The 21,390-nt window shown below is 33.0% G+C and overlaps 2 protein-coding genes across 3 annotated transcripts in view; one reads left to right on the top strand and one right to left on the bottom strand.

Moving 5' to 3' along the window:
* LOC138334941 (uncharacterized) overlaps positions 1-10,461 on the top strand; it is a 42,457-nt gene extending 31,996 nt beyond the window's left edge. Inside the window, exons 25-28 of the mRNA XM_069283815.1 lie at positions 369-576; positions 928-1,109; positions 1,944-2,130; positions 6,749-10,461. Coding sequence (XP_069139916.1) covers positions 369-576; positions 928-1,109; positions 1,944-2,130; positions 6,749-7,050 — 879 coding nt within the window. The 3' untranslated portion in view covers positions 7,051-10,461. The remainder of the gene's footprint in view (positions 1-368; positions 577-927; positions 1,110-1,943; positions 2,131-6,748) is intronic.
* A 2,775-nt stretch (positions 10,462-13,236) lies between these two features.
* On the bottom strand, positions 13,237-20,069 carry LOC138334940 (uncharacterized). 2 transcript variants are annotated; one of them, XM_069283813.1, is made up of 3 exons: positions 19,458-20,064; positions 16,109-16,318; positions 13,237-14,763 (listed from the first exon to the last, which is right to left on the bottom strand). In XM_069283813.1, exons 1-3 carry the CDS (start codon positions 19,924-19,926, stop codon positions 14,132-14,134), a joined length of 1,311 nt encoding a protein of 436 aa, XP_069139914.1. In that variant the 5' UTR covers positions 19,927-20,064; the 3' UTR covers positions 13,237-14,131. The 2 variants fall into 2 exon arrangements, with proteins under 2 accessions (XP_069139914.1, XP_069139915.1); XM_069283814.1 differs by lacking the exon at positions 16,109-16,318 and having other exon boundaries at positions 19,458-20,069.
* Between the last annotated feature and the right edge of the window lie 1,321 nt (positions 20,070-21,390).

Raw genomic sequence — 21,390 nt, 5'->3', positions numbered from 1 at the left:
CTAGGGGAGTTTACTGGAATCAGCTCGCCTGTCTGCCTGTCCACTAAAAAATTGGTCAACCATTGCCTTACGTTTCTAGTTTTGATTTCATTTGGTAATTTTTTTGACTTCATTGTTGCCTTGGTTACTAAATGTATTTTAGCATAGATTAAGTACATTTACAGTATTTTGTATCAATTTGATAAGTATACCAATGACAGGTAGTCAAAGTGGATTTATCAACTATTGACTTACAGTTCTATTTTATTACCAGTTACTGTACATGTTGCTGGCAGGAGAACAAAGACAAAGAAGTAGTTTCCAATTTCTATATATATATGTTTCTGATGTAGCTGACAGAAGAACAGTGACTTGTATTATATTTCCAGGAGATAGATAGTCAAGGCATGCCAGTGTTATCTAAATACCCTCCAAGGAATAACATGGCATTAGAGAACTCGCGGAAAGGTAACCACCCTAAATACCGATTTTGGGCTAATGATGAGGAGTGTGAGGTGGACTTGTCGATGATGAAGGAATATTTAGTGAAGGACCCTACTGATTGTGTGGATGTGATCCGCAGGGAAATTCAGGAAGGTCAGTTTGTATTTGTGTAGAAGGAATGGGTCTGTGTGATTTGTACATATATAGTGTTAAATACGGTCTCTGTCACTCAGCTGACTGAGCATGCTTCTTTGACTGAGTAGATGGGGTCGTAGGTTTTCACACATGAGTCCTATGTTCGATTCTTGGTCGCAGCACTCGACAGGGATATGTAAGAAATTTCTTTGTAATACATTTGTCAAAATGTAAATGCATCCATTTTTGTTTACATCGATCACTTCTAAAATTCATTCTCGAAATATTTCTCAGAGTTTATTAAATTAATGTGCAATGTCAGATTTGTACAAGGATTGTTTCAACTTGTTAATTCTTCTCTTTCCACAGATACTGCGATTGAACTACCAGCTGACTGGGATGATATGGCAGACCCTAACGTTCCTGTCGAAGTCTTTCCTTTGGCCTCGTCTTCTCAAAAGTTCAAGGATATAGAAACCGATTTCACAACATCTGTAATGCAGGGACAGTATAGAAATCAATTCAACGCATCAAAGTTAAAAGTACATAAGGTAAGTTGTCAGTAGAGTGTCTGTTCAGTTTTATACAAGCTGCTTATATGGCCTAGCATGATATGGAGGGAGAATATAATGTAGTATTATAATCCATATAATTGATATATGAAAATGGATGCATATAAGTGTTTCTTACAGACGCTTCTAGATTTTATATTTTTAGCTCACCTGGCTCGAAGGTCGCGTCGTCCGTCATCCATCGTCCGTCCGATCGTCCGTCCGTCAATATTTCCTTTAAATCGCTACTTGTCCTAGAGTTCTGGATGGATTGTAACCAAATTTGGCTAGAAATATCCTTGGGGGAAGGGGAACAGAGTTTGTATAAATTTTGGCTCTGATCCCCCCGGGGCAGGAGGGTCGGGGCCCAATTTGAGAAATAGAGGTAAATCCTTTAAATCGTAACTTGTCATAGAGTTTTGAATGGAATATAACCAAATTTGGCCAGAAACATCCTTGGGGAATGGTATTAGAGTTTGTATAACTTTTGGCTCTGACCCCCTGGAGCAGAAAGAATGGGTCCCAATAGGGAAATTGGAGGCAAATCATTAAACTCCTTCAGAAAAGAAACAATGATCCTGTATTCAGAACATTACTTGGCATTACAATAACCAGGGCCTCTTGTTATTATTTATTATAAATTTGTACAGCGGGGTATTAGTCATCCACTTTGTGATAGTTCTAGTTATCTTGTACTCTAAACGTTTGATTCTTTGAAATTTTCATAATAATCATTTACATCAAAAGAAATATTTAATTTAGGTCAAACAAGAATGCATGTAAAGTAAATACGTATGCATGTAATATTAAGGTAAAAAATGATGTTGTTTTTAGATTGAACGAGTCCAGAATCAAATACTCTACCAACAATATGCCATCAGGAAGGATTTGCTGGAGAAGAAAAACCCTCAAGGTACCACAAATGAACAGAATTTGTGGCACGGGACTGGTGAGGCTGCAATAACAAGTATCAACTACTACGGCTTTAACCGTAGTTACTGTGGTGGCGACCAAAGCAAGGGTAAGCAAATATACCTTATACCCACTATTAACTACAATGTGACAAAAACTTATTTTAAAAATAGCTTCATATGTATCATATATAGCTTGATTCAGTGTGTGTTAAATACAGTCACTGTTACTCAGCTGATAGTAAAGTGTAACAGAGAGTAGAAAATGTAGCAACCAGACCGAGGTTCGAACCCGGGACCTCTGAACACTAGCCAAATGCTCTGCTGACTGACCTACCTGGTCACGAACAATCAACCCAGTCCAATTTCACTTCCAAAACATGCTTCCTGGCTTGGTCAATAGAGCCTTTGATAATCATGAAGCAAACCTGGATTTGATTCCTGGTTGGGGTACTTAACAGGAAGTGACAGTTTCCTGTTCTTCCACAAAAGCAACTGTCCATGAGTATGTCCACTGAACTATGAGTACATGTATATTTGTCTGTATGTCTGTGCATCGATCTGTTCATTCATTCCTGTTATGTTAAAACTTTATGGCTGTGGAGATCTACAACTCGATCTACCTGTACATATCTGTCTGTAAAATTGAGTCTGTATGTCTGTTTATCAGCCGGCCATAAATATCCTTCAAGGAAAGGAACATGTTTAAATGGAATAGAATATATTTTAGATGGAAAAGAACATATTTTAAATGGAAAAAAAAATTGTATATGGAAAACAACCTATTTTATATGGAAAGGATATATTTTAAATGGAAAAGAACATATTTTATTTTAAATGGAAAAGAACACATTTTATTTTAAATTGAAAAGAATATATTGTAAATGGAAAAGAATATATTTTATTTTGAATGGAAAAGAATATATTGAAATGGAAAGGAACAGATTTTAAATGGAAAAGAACATTTTATTTTATATGGAAAAGAATATATTTTAAATGGAAAAAAACATATTTTATATGGAAAACAACCTATTTTATATGGAAAGGATATATTTTAAATGGAAAAGAACATATTTCATTTTAAATGGAAAAGAACACATTTTATTTTAAATTGAAAAGAATATATTGTAAATGGAAAAGAATATATTTTATTTTGAATGGAAAAGAATGTATTGAAATGGAAAGGAACAGATTTTAAATGGAAAAGAACATTTTATTTTATATGGAAAAGAATATATTTTAAATGGAAGGGAACTTTTTTAATGAAAAAAAAATATTTCAAATGGAAAAGAATATACTTTAAATGGAAAAGAATATATTTTAAATTGAAAAAGAACATAATTTATATTAAATGAAAAAGAAATATTTCAAATGGAAAGGAGCATATTCTAAATGGAAAAGAATATATTCTATATGGAAAACAACATATCTTATTTTGAATGCAAAAGAATATATTGAAATGGAAAGGAACAGATTTTAAATGGAAAAGAACATATTTTATTTTATATGGAAAAGACATATTTTAATTGGAAAGGAACATTTTTAATGAAAAAAGGTATTTCAAATGGAAAAATATACTTTAAATGGAAAATGAATATATTTTAAATGGAAAAGAACATATTTTATTTTAAATGGAAAAGAACATATTTTATTTGAAATGGAAAGGAACATATTTTAAATGGAACTTTGTACGGCGGCGTATTAGGGCCACTACAAAATTTTATTTATCTTGTACGTACAAGTTATTATCTTGTACGTACAAGTTATTATCTTGTACGTACAAGATAGTATCTTGTACGTACAAGTTAGTATCTTGTACGTACAACTTAGTATCTTGTACGTACAAGATAGTATCTTGTACGTACAAGATAGTATCTTGTTCGTACAAGTTAGTATCTTGTTCGTACAACTTAGTATCTTGTACGTACAAGTTATTATCTTGTACGTACAACTTAGTATCTTGTACGTACAAGTTAGTATCTTGTACGTACAAGTTATTATCTTGTACGTACAAGTTAGTATCTTGTACGTACAAGTTAGTATCTTGTACGTACAAGATAGTATCTTGAACATACAAGTTGAGTTGAACTGCTGTTCATCACCGCAGAATTGAGTCACCCGCCTGATATTTTTCGTAATTAAAGATAGTCGGTCTACTTTACATTGCTTCAAGCACGATCACAGGTTTATTAACTTATTTGACAATATTAAAAATATGAATATATATTAATGAGAACAATATCTTTTTCACAATCGTAATTTGAAATTGCCGGATTATGAGTTGAAACTGTATAGTCACTTGCATTATTTTGAAACTGACACTGTATAGTTCCTTTCGAGAAAACTGTATAGTCGCTTGTTTTATAGATAAGATATATTTAGTGATAAAACGGATATGATACATCTCCGATGAATGATAAGTTTGATCTATTAAACAAATTCGTAATTTTCTTCAGTAATAAAAGTTAAGTACTTCACAATGGTGCCATTATTGGAAATGTTTGAGCATTTATTTTACTTCAGAATAGTAGTATTGAAAATAATTAACTGCCTCCGAAAAAAATCCTAGGCATTATGCCCTAATTCGAATGAGTTACTGATTGCAAAGACAACAAAAGCAAAACAAAATATTTCATATGTGTTTTTGTGTTTATTAGACATATATACACACATCAATTATTGTCCAAATGATGATCATAGTAAATACTCTGTTATAAACATTTACATATAAGTGTTCGGAAACTTATCACAGCATTACAACTCCACAACATATATTCTTTTCTCCCTTTGGCTTAAACAAAGTTTACGTAATATACGTATAGCATGCGATGCCATTGTGAGAGTAAACCAGCCAAAGCCTTTAATACCGAGAGTTTCAACATTATACTATCTTGTACGTACAAGATACTAAGTTGTACGTACAAGATACTATCTTGTACGTACAAGATACTAACTTGTACGTACAAGATACTAAGTTGTACGTACAAGATACTAACTTGTACGTACAAGATACTAACTTGTACGTACAAGATACTAACTTGTACGTACAAGATACTAACTTGTATGTACAAGATACTAAGTTGTACGTACAAGATACTAAGTTGTACGTACAAGATACTAACTTGTACGTACAAGATACTAAGTTGTACGTACAAGATACTAAGTTGTACGTACAAGATACTATCTTGTACGTACAAGATACTAAGTTGTACGTACAAGATAATAACTTGTACGTACAAGATAAATAAAAGTTTGTAGTGGCCCTAATACGCCGCCGTAGAAATGGACAAAAATATATATATTTTAAATGAAAAGGAACATATTTTCAAATGGAAAATAACAAATTTGATTGTAAATGGAAATGAATATATTCTAAATGGAAAGGAGCACATTTTTAATGGAATAGAATATATTTTAAATGGAAGAGAACATATTTTATTTTTAAATGGAAAAGAATATGTTTTAAATGAAAAGGAAAATATTTTATTTTAAATGGAAAAGAACATATTTTATATAGAAAAGAACATTCATATGGAAAACAACATATTCTTTATGAATAGGAACATTTTTTGTATGGGAAAGACCATATATGTATGTTATATGAAGAAAAGGAACATTTTTTATATGAAAAGGAACATAATTTATATGAAAAAGAACCTATTTTATACGAAAAGGAATATATTTTATACGGAAAGAACCTATCTTATATGAAAAGGATATTTTATTTGGAAAATAACCTATTTTACATGAAAAGAACTTATCTGGAAGAGAACCTGTCCTATATGAAAAGGATATTTCATATGGAAAAGAACATATTTTATATGGAAAGAACATATTATTTTGTATGGAAAATAACCTATCTTATATGAAAAGGATAATATTTTATATGGAAAAGAACATATTTTATATAGAAAAGAACCTATCTTATATGGAAAAGAACCTACCTTTATGGAAAAAAGCATATTTCTATGAACAGTGATGTGACCATCCCAAGTTCAAGCCAGTGGCCAATTCTCTTTCAGTGGAAATAGGGGTCACATTCAAATGTTTATTTCGCATAACGTTATGAAGGGTTTCAACAGAATACATGACAAGAAGGGTCCTTAAACAGACAGGCGGAATAGGGCGAATTCATATCAATCACTACACGTCATAAAATAAGGAATGTATTACTTTCGGTCATCAACATCCGTTGTGTATGGAAAACATTCAGGGACAAGGACAAGGTTTTTCTACTCAATGGATTTAACAAAATTTGGTCAGGGAAATCCTTGGATAAATCAGTTGCGCATCCAGCTAGTGTTTGAAGGTTCTGGATTGGAGCGCTTGTCAGGCTGTTAGATTTTCTCCTCTCCTGTTACAAAGCTTCCCAACCCATGTTTCAAGCTTTGTCATTACACTTAGCAGAGGATATACCAACTTCTGAGTGACTTTCAGAGGAGCTGAACAAAAATGCATATAAGGCATGAGAAATGAAATATCCGTAGAGACCAGAGGTTACTTCTAATATTATGTTGTATATTCTTAGAAGTAAAATATTAGTGAAAGGTTAAATGATAAATCCAAGGTCACCATTTATTTAACGTCATGTTTTAATGTTTTCCAACCAATCGAAATATTTTATCAGTCTGAAGTAAACTATCAAAGTTCACACTTGCTATTAAGTGGATCAGGGAAATTATTCTAATGCGAACAACCTGCTCATTTTTCGTTTTATCCCCAAAACAGGTGCTTGTTGGTTTGGAAACGGAGTTTACTTTGCCAATGATGCGTCCTACTCGGCACGAGATTGGGTGTCGCCACCGACGCCGTCCAAGCAGAAGAAGATGTATCTATGTAGGGTCCTAACAGGAGTCTGTTGTGATGCTCAGAAAGGCATGAGATATCTTCCTCCATTACCCAACAACCCATCACAGAACTACGACTCTGCTGTGCATAAGCATCCATCGCCTCACAGTACAATGGAGTATGTTATATATAATGACACACAGGCTTACCCAGAATTCCTCATCACTTTCACTACATCGTAGCTTGGTTGTAATGATCCAGATTTACCTAAGTGCTTTCATATTGATTACACGGAAAGGAAGATTTTTTTAATATATAATAGTCATCTGTTGAACACTTACATTGCCATTTCACAGTGCCTAGTTGAATCTACTGAGCCCAATATACATTATTTCTGTGTAACAGCAATGGGTTACAAAATATGAACAATACATTTATGACATAATAACTGCAACGTATGAAATCATACGTCTCCATGGTACATTTAACTGTTCCCTGTCTGGATTTACACTGACTTAAAAAGTGCATAAGATATAATATTATATCAACTGTATTTCACCAGAAATAAGACCTTATATCCAGAGAAGAAATAAAGGTCAGAAGTGGAAGGGGTCTTATTTGCAGACAATCCACCTGATAACAACTATCTATTAGGTCGACACTTGTGGAACTTTATGTATGATGTAACATACTCCTGTATCGTCAACACTTAATACGCCATGTTGAAAATACTCAGTTGTAGGTAAATGTATAGCCCAATGTATGATACACACTAATTCATTTCAAATACTTGATGACCTATACTTAAAGATGCTCCATCGCCGACAGAGCATAACGATACCCATAATTAGAACAATAACTGGTGTATAATCGTGTTTATATGTGTCTAACAAAAAATACATATAAAGTAATTCATTTTGCCTTTGGTGCGTGCACAATCAGTACTTCATTCAATATGAAGAATTGTGCCATAGATTTTTTTCGGGACGCAATTAATTATTTGTTTTTAATTTATTTATCATCTTGAATTAGAATCAGAAGCCCAAACTTTCCAATGATGTTAATTAAATGATGTATAGCAAGAATTTTTTGTAACTGAAGAAAAATACTAATTCATCAGCTCTTGGTTTTGATAAAAAATAGCATTCGTCGGTGATGGAGCATCTTTAATCCCTGCGAGTAAAATAAAGTTTTAGTAAGGCCGGTAGTTATACTGTTAAATAAATATAAATGCCTTTTTTCCTAATTTGCAAATGTTCACTTAGGTATTTTGTTAAATCAATATGAATGTTGTTTTTTTACTTTGCAAATGTTCGGCCTCTTGACCATTCTCGAGCACATAGAACTTTAAAAGAATTAGGAGATCCGTGGATAAAATTTCAAGTGTTTTTGGCACAATCATATTGAAGTGCGATGTCAAAGTTCTTGCACTAAGGAATATTTATACAAAATATGTAGTCACGCTTACTATACTTCTAAACGGAATTATGTGTACATAAAAAGGAAGCTAGTGTAAACGTGTTTATTTAAGTGCAAGAAAATTTTAGTGCAATATTTAATTTGAAGATCGAGTTTTGCGCAGGGATGAATTTGCTCATCCGTAATAAAAATAAAACTGTACATATACTGTGACTCAATTTTGCGTTTTCTGCCAATCGATTTTATTCCCGACGATTTAATTTCGCGATCTAGACCGTTTACTTGTGTTTAAAACAATTCTGCGACAATTTATTTTCTCAATTTTCTGTCGCCCATACAATTCGCGAAAATTATTCACACTTAAAAATCAGATGGTGTACATATATTATTATACTAATAACATGTAGAAATACAATTTTCAGTTTTTCATTACAATACATGAGACAAAAAAGGGGTTCTAATGTAAATAAAATCTTGAAAAAAAATTAATGCACAGAAGATATATCACATATTTAAATTCGATTAGGCATATAACTAATAGTATTTACATTTCCAGTAAATATATGAAAGTTGGTACGTCAAATATGTCGGATACACTGATCATGTAATCCTCATATCATAGTACGTTAAAATATATGAGTCCCAGTTTAATAGAAGTTCTAAATAGTTTGAGATTACCAATCTTAAGCTTTGTTTAAAAATGCTGATCTTTTCATTATAATTTGTATACGGTATGTTTTACCCAGAACATATCAGCTTTAAATGTTTGGCAATAAAAAACAACTATATATTTAATCTTTTGGTTTGCCCATTATCTATTAACTAATGTAATTGTTTTGTCGTTAGCCTTCTAATCGAGTGGGTGGTATCTGTAAGTGAGTATGTTCATAGTTTTGTCTTACATTCTATATGTGTCGATATCTGTCAGATTGATATTGTTCTTGCTTGTTCTATGTTAATTTGTTATTTAAATGTTTTCATGTGTAACACGGTTATATGATTGTCCATACACCCATACGCATTGTTTTAAAATTACCACATTCCGTCTTTGAACCGCAGTGACCCAGTGGTCGAAGTGTTCCGAAATATTACCAATAGTCATCCAACTGTGGGGTTCGAGTTCGAATTCTGTATGTGACATGACAGTTGCCACAGTTGGATCATAGGTCCGTGGTTTTCCCTGGATACTCTGGCTTTCCTCCACAACTTTTACATAACATATTCTAAGTTACTGTCGCTGCTGATAGGACGTAAATCAAGAACAATTTCCAGGCAGAAAACACTGGATTTCTACGCTTAACTGATTCCACCGAACTCAATAAGAACTTAGTTGTGTCAGAAACTAATGTTACCATGAACAAAAGCATGTAGAAATAATCTTTTATATTGCAAAAAGTCGATACTAATACACTCTTGACGGAGTAACATGGAGTAATTTAATGAATAAATATCACTTTCCGATGGCCTTTATTAATAATACGAACTAGGGATCTTGGAGTGGGAGGAAGAAGCCAAAGTGCACGTAGAAAATTCACATGATAAAACATTTTAACTTCTGTGCCTGGAACTGGACACTGGTCACCTAGGTGAAAGTCGAATGGCTTAATCACTACACCTGATCACTATATGTAGATTGAGGTTCACTTTGTCATCATGACTGTTGTCATGTATAAAACACTCTAACCTGGCTACAGAAGGAATGTTTCAAAAGACACGAGTCACTTTTGCCAGATTTGAAAAAACAAACATGCTTAATTAATGTATTTATCTTAAAATGAGTTTTCAGATAAGTTTGTGTGTCAACCAAATACCTCAAATTTAACACTTCTGATAAGGTATTTGTGAAGTTGTAAGGCTAACAATGAAACATAATTTAATTTATTAGTTATCTGGTTTTTGCAAGATATCCTCTTTTCTGTCATAACGGGACACATGTAGCTGTTTCTTTTTTGCACACATCCATCTTATTGTTATCTATAATTCCAATGTATAAATGTATCAGCATGTTACCACTTAAAACTACTTTACTTAATTGATTTAAGGCATGAAGGACATATAGGACAATATAAGGTTAAACCTTTGTTGTACTAAAAATGTATAGATAATTGATATCATTTATTTAAATTGTAAAATGATAAATGAATCGTCTTTCATGGCTATAGTGTATTCTTTTGTTGCTTAATAACTGATTTTTCTTATTTTTCACTGATTTTTTACGTTTTTCTTATTGTTATAAACGTTTTTCTTATTGTTATAAATGTACTAAAATTATATGCAAATGCAACATTAAGATTTGTGGCAATGTATACCAGTGAGTTATGATTATTGTTAATTAATATACTATATTATTTTTGGTAAATAGAAGGATGCAAATCACTTTTCCTTTATATTTGTAGCTTTAATGCCTTTCAAAGAGGAAAATTATATTTGGATTATGGAAAATTGTTTATGACAAAGTCATTTTCTTAAATAAAATGATGAAATGTTTGATTAGTTATTTTTTTCTGAAAATCAGCAAAGCCTGCTTATTGAAGCTTTGTATGCTCGTGGATAACATACTATATTTCAGCTTGTGATATTTCACCAATAAAGCACAAAGAAATTAGCTGTTGTTGGTGTTGTTTATTTACCCTGTAAAAGCTATAAGGATGTCTGTGTACATTTTACGCTATGGGATATTACCTGTCTAATATAGAACTCTGTGTACTTTTTACGCTATGGGATATATACATGTCCAATATAGACCTCTGTGTACACTTTACGCTATGGGATATATACATATCCAATATAGACCTCTGTGTACTTTTTACGCTATGGGATATAAACATGTTCAATACAGACCTCTGTGTACTTTTTACGCTATGGGATATATACATGTCCAATATAGACCTCTGTGTACTTTTTACGCTATGGGATATATACATGTTCAATACAGACCTCTGTGTACTTTTTACGCTATGGGATATATACATGTTCAATACAGACCTCTGTGTACTTTTTACGCTATGGGATATATACATGTTCAATACAGACCTCTGTGTACTTTTTACGCTATGGGATATATACATGTCCAATATAGACCTCTGTGTACACTTTACGCTATGGGATATATACATATCCAATATAGACCTCTGTGTACTTTTTACGCTATGGGATATAAACATGTTCAATACAGACCTCTGTGTACTTTTTACGCTATGGGATATATACATGTCCAATATAGAACTCTGTGTACTTTTTACGCTATGGGATATATACATGTCCAATATAGACCTCTGTGTACTTTTTACGCTATGGGATATATACATGTTCAATACAGACCTCTGTGTACTTTTTACGCTATGGGATATATACATGTCCAATATAGAACTCTGTGTACTTTTTACGCTATGGGATATATACATATCCAATATAGACCTCTGTGTACTTTTTACGCTATGGGATATATACATGTCCAATATAGACCTCTGTGTACTTTTTACGCTATGAGATATTACCTGTCCAATATTGACCTCTGTGTACTTTTTACGCTATGGGATATTACCTGTCTAATAAAGACCTCTGTGTATTTTTTACGCTATGGGATATATACATGTTCAATACAGAACTCTGTGTACTTTTTATGCTATGGGATATTACCTGTCCAATATAGAACTCTATGTACTTTTTACGCTATGGGATATATACATGTCCAATATAGACCTCTGTGTACTTTTTACGCTATGGGATATATACATGTCCAATATAGACCTCTGTGTACTTTTTACGCTATGGGATATTACCTGTCCAATATAGACCTCTGTGTACTTTTTACGCTATGGGATATTACCTGTCCACTATATCCGCTATGGGATATTACCTTTCCACCATAGACCTCTGTGTACTTTTTATACTATGGGATATTACCTGTCAACTATGGGATATATATATACATGTCCAATATAGACCTCTGTGTACTTTTTATACTATGGGATATTACCTGTAAACTATGGGATATATATACATGTCTAATATAGATCTCTGTGTACTTTTTTACTCTATGGGGTATTATCTGTCTAATATAGACCTCTGTGTACTTTTTACGCTATGGGATATTACCTGTCCAATATAGACCTCTGTGTACTTTTTACGCTATGGGATATTACCTGTCCACTATATCCGCTATGGGATATTACCTTTCCACCATAGACCTCTGTGTACTTTTTATACTATGGGATATTACCTGTCAACTATGGGATATATATATACATGTCCAATATAGACCTCTGTGTACTTTTTATACTATGGGATATTACCTGTCAACTATGGGATATATATACATGTCTAATATAGATCTCTGTGTACTTTTTTACTCTATGGGATATTATCTGTCTAATATAGACCTCTGTGTACTTTTTACGCTATGGGATATTACCTGTCCAATATAGGCCTCTGTGTACATTTTACACTATGGGATATATACATGTCCAATATAGACCGCTATGGGATATTACCTTTCCACCATAGACCTCTGTGTACTTTTTATACTATGGGATATTACCGGTCAACTATGGGATATATATATACATGTCCAATATAGGCCTCTGTGTACTTTTTATACTATGGGATATTACCTGTAAACTATGGGATATATATACATGTCCAATATAGGCCTCTGTGTACATTTTACACTATGGGATATATACATGTCCAATATAGACCTCTGTGTACATTTTACACTATGGGATATATATGCAAAAATATCACAATGGCAAAATCACTTGATATCAGTCAAATTATTTGATAATATACAAATACTGACTTTGTATAGGTTAATACGAGGAATTGTTAAGCCCGAGAAAGGTGACATTCTCAGAGGCTGAAGGCCAAGGGAAATATCACCTTTCAAAGGTTTACAATTCCTCATATTAACCTACACAAAGTCAATAATTGTTTTGTTTTATGAAACAATGCCTATAATACAAGGTTTGCTATTTGAATTGAAATAACTTTGAAACAAGAACAACTAATTAAAACATTTTTTTTTAATATTCATTTGCTATATAATCTTTGAACAGACAGCTACACAACATGTGTAAAATATTTTTTCCATGTAAGCTTATATGATGGCTATTGCACGATGATTGGCAATGCTCTATTTTGATTTGTCAAAAATGAAAAAGAGACCGTGAATTCCCTGTGCCTATTTTATATATAGCAATGTTACCGGATTTGCAATGTCAACCTCTGAACAGGTGTTCAGCAGTTGCAGGTTGACCTTGCACTTTGCTAAGACCTTTCTTAGCGGTCTAGACCAATCAGAAAACAACAAAACTCAGTCATAAACCAAATGTAGAAATCAACATATGATATTCATGTATTTAACTGTTTATACACAAGTTCAGCGGCCACAGAAGAAAAGACATGGTCGCCATTATGTATGTACATAGACAATTTTCTTAAACTTACAAATATCAGTCTGCATGAATTTACAATTAAATATGTGATTACTGTTTATAATTCTTACTTTTTGTGCAGTTTAACATTTTCTTTCATACATTACCTCTGGCAAGCACACGACAGCCAGTAAATATATATATTACAGTACTTAGATCCTGAATTTTATCCATTTTTAGACTAGTCATAAAATTACATAATCTGAATACCTGCTTAAATCTTGTTTATACATGTATTACTGTGATCATTTGCCATGATGGGGTAAGACATTTATAAGCAAAATCTAAAAATACAATCCCCTTCTACATCCATCAACTACTTTATGACTTGTTTAGCAATTTTAAGTAAATAATGACAGGTGGACAATGGACGCCGCTTCAAATTGCATAAACCCTTTGGGCCAAATGATCTTAAAACATCAATATGTGATATATAAGATTGAAGTCTATATAATGTATCTCACACATACTATTTTTTTGAAGGAGCATTTCGAGCAATTGCTATCTTTAAGCATCTATCATTGGCCATGACAGCAGTAGCATCAAAGACCAGATTTTTAGGGGCTGGTGATGTTAGTACATTTAATGTCAGTGGAACAACATCACCCATCTGTAATTCATTTTCATAGACATTCAACTTCGTTTGAACTTGGTCAAAGAACCCTGACTTTTTGGTCTTCAAATCATCTACATGATTCAAACCATCACAAAGATATTTATGATTAACAACAAGCCAGGTTACAACAACAGCTGTTAGGTTGATGCCTCCTGTTACTGAATCTGGAGTAAAAAGAGGTATGGCATTGCTTTCCAGGAGAATATCATGTTCAGAATCATAAAAATATATCACCAAATCACTACCTGTTACACCAATACAGGGTGTAAGGAAATTACTTCTCTCTGGGTGCCTCTTCTTTTTGAGAAATGAAAAGACAATGGTTTGCGCAATTATCTGAGTGTTTCTTGAGAGAGAAGAAGTTTTCAGCTTTACATCGACTGGTGATTTTCCTCCTGGACTGATGCAGATATCTTCAGTAACTTCTACAATGACTTCATCGTTGACAATTATATCCACATTGCCATGCCACACTCTTTTATTACCTGTAATACAATGTAAAGGAAAAGAATTAATTTAGGAGTTTTAATATTAACAGATATAGAATACGGTTGTCAATCATGATTGATTTGGTCCATGTTTATTGGTGGCCATAGCAACAAATTAAATAAACATTGAATATTGTGTCAGGTTATGGCAATAGCAATTTTCAGCTAATCGAACAATGCAGGTATCAAATTTGATCAGAAGACTAAGTATGTTTCCATTGTAACTGTTAAAGAAACTTGTACATGTAAGGAGTCAGATTATAGGCATATATGCATGTTATGACAAGAGGCCTAGAGGTCCTGTGTCATTTACTGGTTTATTTAGTAATTATCACAAAAACCCTTACAATTAGAAATAGCAAAATTCACCCCAAAATGTGTTTGATATTGAATCCCAATCATATAACAATGCTATAAATACAATATATATGTACAGCCATAGGGGCTTGACATTTTGTCAATAATAAACATACAGTTGAGATGAATATGAAATTAGATACGTAAGGGGAGATAACTTGGTTATCATTCCTTTGGAACAGATGTAAACACGACAACTTTTGACTGTCAACCTGCTAATACAGCGATTTGAGTAATAAGAAAAATTGACGCATTGATTGTGATGAAATATTGAATTTTAGCAAATCCAGACATAATATATCTAATGATATACCTGTAGTTGTTGACTGTGGGAAAAATCATTTACGGGAGATATTTTGTGTCAAACAGTCAACAGGAGGCCCAGAGGGCCTTTATTGCTCACCTGGTTTGTAATGCCAAGTAATGTTCTGAACACAGGTGCATTGTTTCTTTTCTGCAGGAATTTAAATGATTTACCTCCATTTCCCCTATTGGGCTCTGCCCCCTACTCCCCTACTCTCAGAGGCAAAATTTATGCAAACTCTGTTTTTCTTGCCCAGAGGACGTTATTACGAGAAAATCGAGCTCCTGTGGTTCAGCTGAAGTTGAAACTGTAATCATTTGACCTTTCAATAAATTTTGTGATTAAAACTAGTGAGTAAATACGGCTTACAACTGCTAACTATTTACTCACATTTTGACCCTTGTCATTTATTAAAATAAACTTGGTAGCCCTTCATCCCAGCAGATACAGGTTATATATCAGTACCCTGGCCCTTTCGATTATTTATATTGAGAAAAACTTTTTTGAATGAAAAGATTACAAACAGCGGATGGCACATTACTACGGACGATGGCTGATGACAAGACGTCTTCATAAACCTTCATATCAAAGGAAAGTACTTGGAAAAGAAAAACTTTTTGATAATGATTGATATACGTAACATCCTTAGCTTCACTCAAACATGTTTACTGTATAACTTACCTATGCTTGTGTCTCCAAACATGCCTGTCATTTTACATGACTGTTTGGTACAAGGACATGAAGTTGTATTTAGTAACCTCCCTTTACAGTGCTTATCAATGACAAAGTGTGATGATGTTGACAGCTTTCCAAACAGATGATTTGCTAGCACAATGATTAGATCAGATTCTGATAATTGATTCAATTCCTCGAATGGCGACTCCTGTGCATCTGGAAAAATAAATTACTATATAATTATTAATGGATATCTTTATCCAACATCCATCATATAATACAAGCCCTTACATATGTTTAGCCAAAATATCCTGTCCAAATAATCTTCAAACCATTGTAACCAAGTTAAAAGTCCGGAATAGGAGCGTTGATAATTTTACTGAAATCATCCACAGAGTCCTCGTATGTATGACAAGTCGTTTGGGTTTTTACCTATTGAAATGAAGATATCTGTATTTGAATTAGAGATATCTGTATTTGAATTAGAGATATCTGTATTTGAATTACAGATATCTCTATCAAAAATAGAGATATCTCTAATTAAACATGAAATAGAGATATTTCTAATTCAAATACATATCAAGTTCTGTTCTACGCGTTTTTGATCCTTTACATATATGCTGCCCAGCGAAAGGCGACTAAATTTAGGACTTATCTTCTTTGCACACACCGAGGAGATAGGCGACTAAATTCGCATCCTATACCAATGAGCACTATATATAAACTTCGCCACACATTTGACGTCACATGTGGCACACATTCCAGTCATCATTCATATTTTAGCGTTCTGCCGAACAGCATGGATACATTTTGGTAGATCCAGCTTTGGCTGCCACTTGCCAAATGGTAAATTGCGCTCCATTTTACTGCATAGTTAAATATTTGTCTACTTTGTCCCACATTACTGTTTGATCCTATTATTTTATCGTGTTCATTTTGTACATGTATGTCTTGACAAAGGGGCAGATCTCCTCGAAAATTTGACGATTTTTTTTTATCCTCACGGTTAGAATTAAGTCATTGTCCCATAATTCAAATACAGATATATCTAATTCAATTAAAGATGCTCCACCGCCGACCTAGCATAAATGATATTCATCATTTGAACAATAATTGGTGTTTAATCGTGTGTATATATATGTCTAATTAACACAAAAAAATATATGAAATAATTTATTTTGCCTTTGGTGCATGCGCAATCAGTACTTCATTCCATATAGGATATAGTGCCACAGAATTTTTTCGGGATGCAATTAATTATTTTTCATATTTTTAACTTGAAGTAAAATTAGAAGCTGAAACTTTTCAATGGTGGTAATGGTGTAAAGTAAGTAACTTTTGTACCTGAAGAAAAATACTAAATCGTCTGCTCATGTTTTTGATAGTGAAAAAATACCATTTGTCAGCGGTGGAGCATCTTTAAAGATATCAATATTTCAATAAGAGATATCTGCATTTCATTGTAAATAAAGATATCTTTAATTCAAATACAGATATCTCTAATTCAAATACAGATATCTCTAATTCAATTTAAGATATAACTATTTCAAATGCAGATATCTCTAATTGTTGTAGAAATACAGATATCTTTATTTGAAATACAGATATCTCTATTTGAATTAAAATTTCTTTATTTGACATGAAATAGAGATATCTGTATTTAACTATCAAATAGGAAAAACAACTGCTCCCTTGACTCTCCGTTTTGCCCATAACGGAAGTAAAGCAGTAGTGACGCAAAATGGCGGGGAATGCAGACCGTGTTACAAGGTGTCCGCTTTCAATATTATTCAACAGTTTGCTCTGTTTTCCGGAAAGCAGTTGCCATGTCCTGTTCTTAAGAAATCCCCTCCAAATAGAAAAATTATTGGTTTGATAGACCTACAGTTATCATACCAGTACTTGCATATGGATTCTTAAAATCCAATTTAATTAAAAGTGTTCCATTAACACTGATCACGATTAGGGAGTAATCATCATTTTCTTAGTGTTTCAAAATTAATCTTCGTACTGAGCAAATACCTATAAATACAGATATCGTTAATTCAAATAGAGATATTTCTATTTTAAAGATGCTCCACCGCCGACAGAGCATAAATGATATTCATCATTTGAACAATAATTGGTGTTTAATCGTGTATATATATGTCTAATTAACACAAAAAATAATATAAAATAATTTATTTAGCCTTTGGTGCATGCGCAATCAGTACTTCATTCCATATAGGATATAGTGTCACGGAATTTTTTCGGGATGCAATTAATTATTTTTCATATTTTTAACTTGAAGTAAAATTAGAAGCTCAAACTTTTCAATGGTGGTAATGGTGTAAAGTAAGTAACTTTTGTAACTGAAGAAAAATACTAAATCGTCTGCTCCTGTTTTTGATAGTGAAAAAATACCATTTGTCAGCGGTGGAGCATCTTTAAATAGAGATATCAGTATTGCAAAGTAATTGCAGATATCTCTAATTCAATTAAAGACACCTGTATTTGAAATAGAGATATCTGTATTTGAATTAGAGATATCTGTATTTAAATATAAACAAAATTAAAGATTTTTTTATTTGAAATAGGGATAACTTAAATTGAAATAGAGATATATCCATTTTAAATAAAGATATCTTTAATTGGACAATAATTAAAGATATCTCTAATAAAAATTAAGATATCTCAATTACGATATATGTAATTCAAATAGAGATATCTGAATTTGCAATAGAGATATCTAACTTAAAAGTAGATTTATTTTAAGTAGTTTTATTTTCAATAGAAATAGAGATATCTGTATTTAAATATGACATATCTTTATTCAAATAGAGATATCTTTATTTAAATTACAGATATCTTTAATTAGATAGATATATATTCATTTTAGATAGAGATATCTTAATTAAAGTGAATATCTTCACTTCATTAGGTAAAAACCCAAACAGCTTGCCATACGTATGGCAATTTAAGATACAACACTAAATAAAAGACAATTATAAATTTTGCGTCGATACTTTATGCTACGAATGGGAAAACAGGAAGGATTTCGACACCATCACACATTTGGTTTCGACAGCAATTTGTTCTGCAAGCAGCAACCAGATCTAGAGTAGACCACCATGACGTCATTTGATAATAGATGATGTAAAATCTCGACAAATCAAAGGACCGATAGGTGTTATTCCACAAGTGGAATATCAATATATTTATCCAACACCCAGCACGTTTATTCAATGGCTGAGAGTGGAATAACACGACGTATTGTACTAGAGAACTGTATACTGATATACATTTTTTTATGTGCACACTCACCGTCACGGTAGATCAATTATATGCTGATTGAGCAGAGAAATTATATCATTACCTGTTGCGTTTGTCAAATTGAAAATGAAATGAAGGAGAGTGTCAAGTACTGTTTTTTTCTCATTGTTCGAAGGGAGTTTCCTTTGTTCAACATAATCCAGTAATATATCGATACCGCTCTTGAAAAGAGATGAAAACACGTATTGCGAATCATATTTCCCAATGCTACAATAAGCTTTAGAAAAGGAATACCCTATCGGGGAAGTCTCGTCAGCAGCGTTACTATTTATAACCATAAGAGGTGTCAATGTTATCAATACACCACAATATCTTCCACAAAGATTGTTCATCAATACGTTCGTCATCCCGTCTACTAACCGCTCCGGAAAATCTAGGTACAAGTGATCGGTGACGGAAAAGCAATTATCTACGCGGCATCTTTTAATGGGAACACACACAGTTCGTGATCCGCCACCACCATCATCAGAATGCTCAACGTCTCTCGAAAATGGTCGTTTCGACGCCGCCATAATAAAATCCACTCTATTATTAGAGCGATCTCCCTTGAAACACAAAAGAGTTCCACCGGACAAAAAGTTGGCCTTTGCTCATATATTCAAATAAGAAAGTAAGCTCATTTGAAATGCTGTGTTCGCTAAAATCAATTTGTTTTTGCTTGTTTTTGTTGTTACAACTCTGCTAAGTGCATTAAATTAAGATGAGAGATATGTGTAAAGGCTGCAAAATATTCATTTAGCGATAAATCCGAATTTATCATGCTTAACTTAGGCCTAACCTGTCAGCGAAACTTTTATTTAGTTACAGTACAGTAATAACGCGAGAAAACTAAATAGTATACGCATTGAGGCAAGCCAAGCACTGAAGCTTACCACGCCCACTGGCCTACTATAAACATGCCCACCAAATAAACTTGTCTTCCTGCTTAGAAGAGTTTACTTAGTGGGCAACATGTAATAGAAATGGTTGGATCATAAGTAGATATTATGTGCACAAGAAGTTGCTTCTTATTAATAAACAATATTGGTTGTCATAGTAACCAGGTAACTATATAAACATGGGCTGTGAAATGCCCAATAAGTGTTTGGATCCACCTTATTCCAATTTGATCAATTGAAGAAACATATGGATGCCTATTAATATAGTTTGACACGTCACACCTTTAAAGGCCCAATATTTTTGGGAAACGGCTTTTAATTTTTTAGATGTGAATCTAAAACGAGGTCGATAATTTTGTAGAGTCTCAAAAGTTATTAACTTACCGTTAATACTACACTTATCATCATCTTCTGGACAATTTGATTAAAACAAATAAAATGTTAATTTGCATAGCACGTTCGTATTATGTTTCCCGCCGTCGTCCTAAATACCACTCGGTAGTTGACTATCACTCTCTCCTGTTATCATATAATATTACGCAGGAAATCTTGCATATGTTTGGTGTTGTAACCTGATATTTGGCCATCGATATGTATTTTCTTGTGTTATTTATGTTTTTAAAAAACTTTAATTTTGCTCCGGAAAGGTAGTGGGCCTTTAACGGTTACCATAGAAATAAAACAATTATCCACGCGGCATCTTATAATGGGAACACACATAGTTCGTGATCCGCCACCACTATCATCAGATTGCTCAACATCTCTCGAAAATGGTCGTTTCGACGCCGCCATAATAAAATCCACACTGTCCCTTTTGCAGGTTCCTACTGCACCGTATAAGTCTATATCTACCGTGCACATGTCAACAGAACCGAACAGTTACAGAACCTACAGTACTAGTGTATATAATTACTGCAATTGGTTTGTTTTTTCAATTGAAGTTTTCTAACTATACAGCCTTACTTATAAGTCTCTAAGTGTCAATTCAACTGGTACGAACCCGCAATGGAACGCACGCGATACAGTACCATATACAGTACGGAGTTGGGGTAGCACTAAATAATCACCGTTTGAATGACACCACAGAGAGAGTGAGGA

This window comes from Argopecten irradians, chromosome 11, assembly GCF_041381155.1.
Source record: "Argopecten irradians isolate NY chromosome 11, Ai_NY, whole genome shotgun sequence".
NCBI classification, from domain to species: domain Eukaryota; kingdom Metazoa; phylum Mollusca; class Bivalvia; order Pectinida; family Pectinidae; genus Argopecten; species Argopecten irradians.
This window is presented reverse-complemented; position numbering and strand designations above follow the sequence as displayed.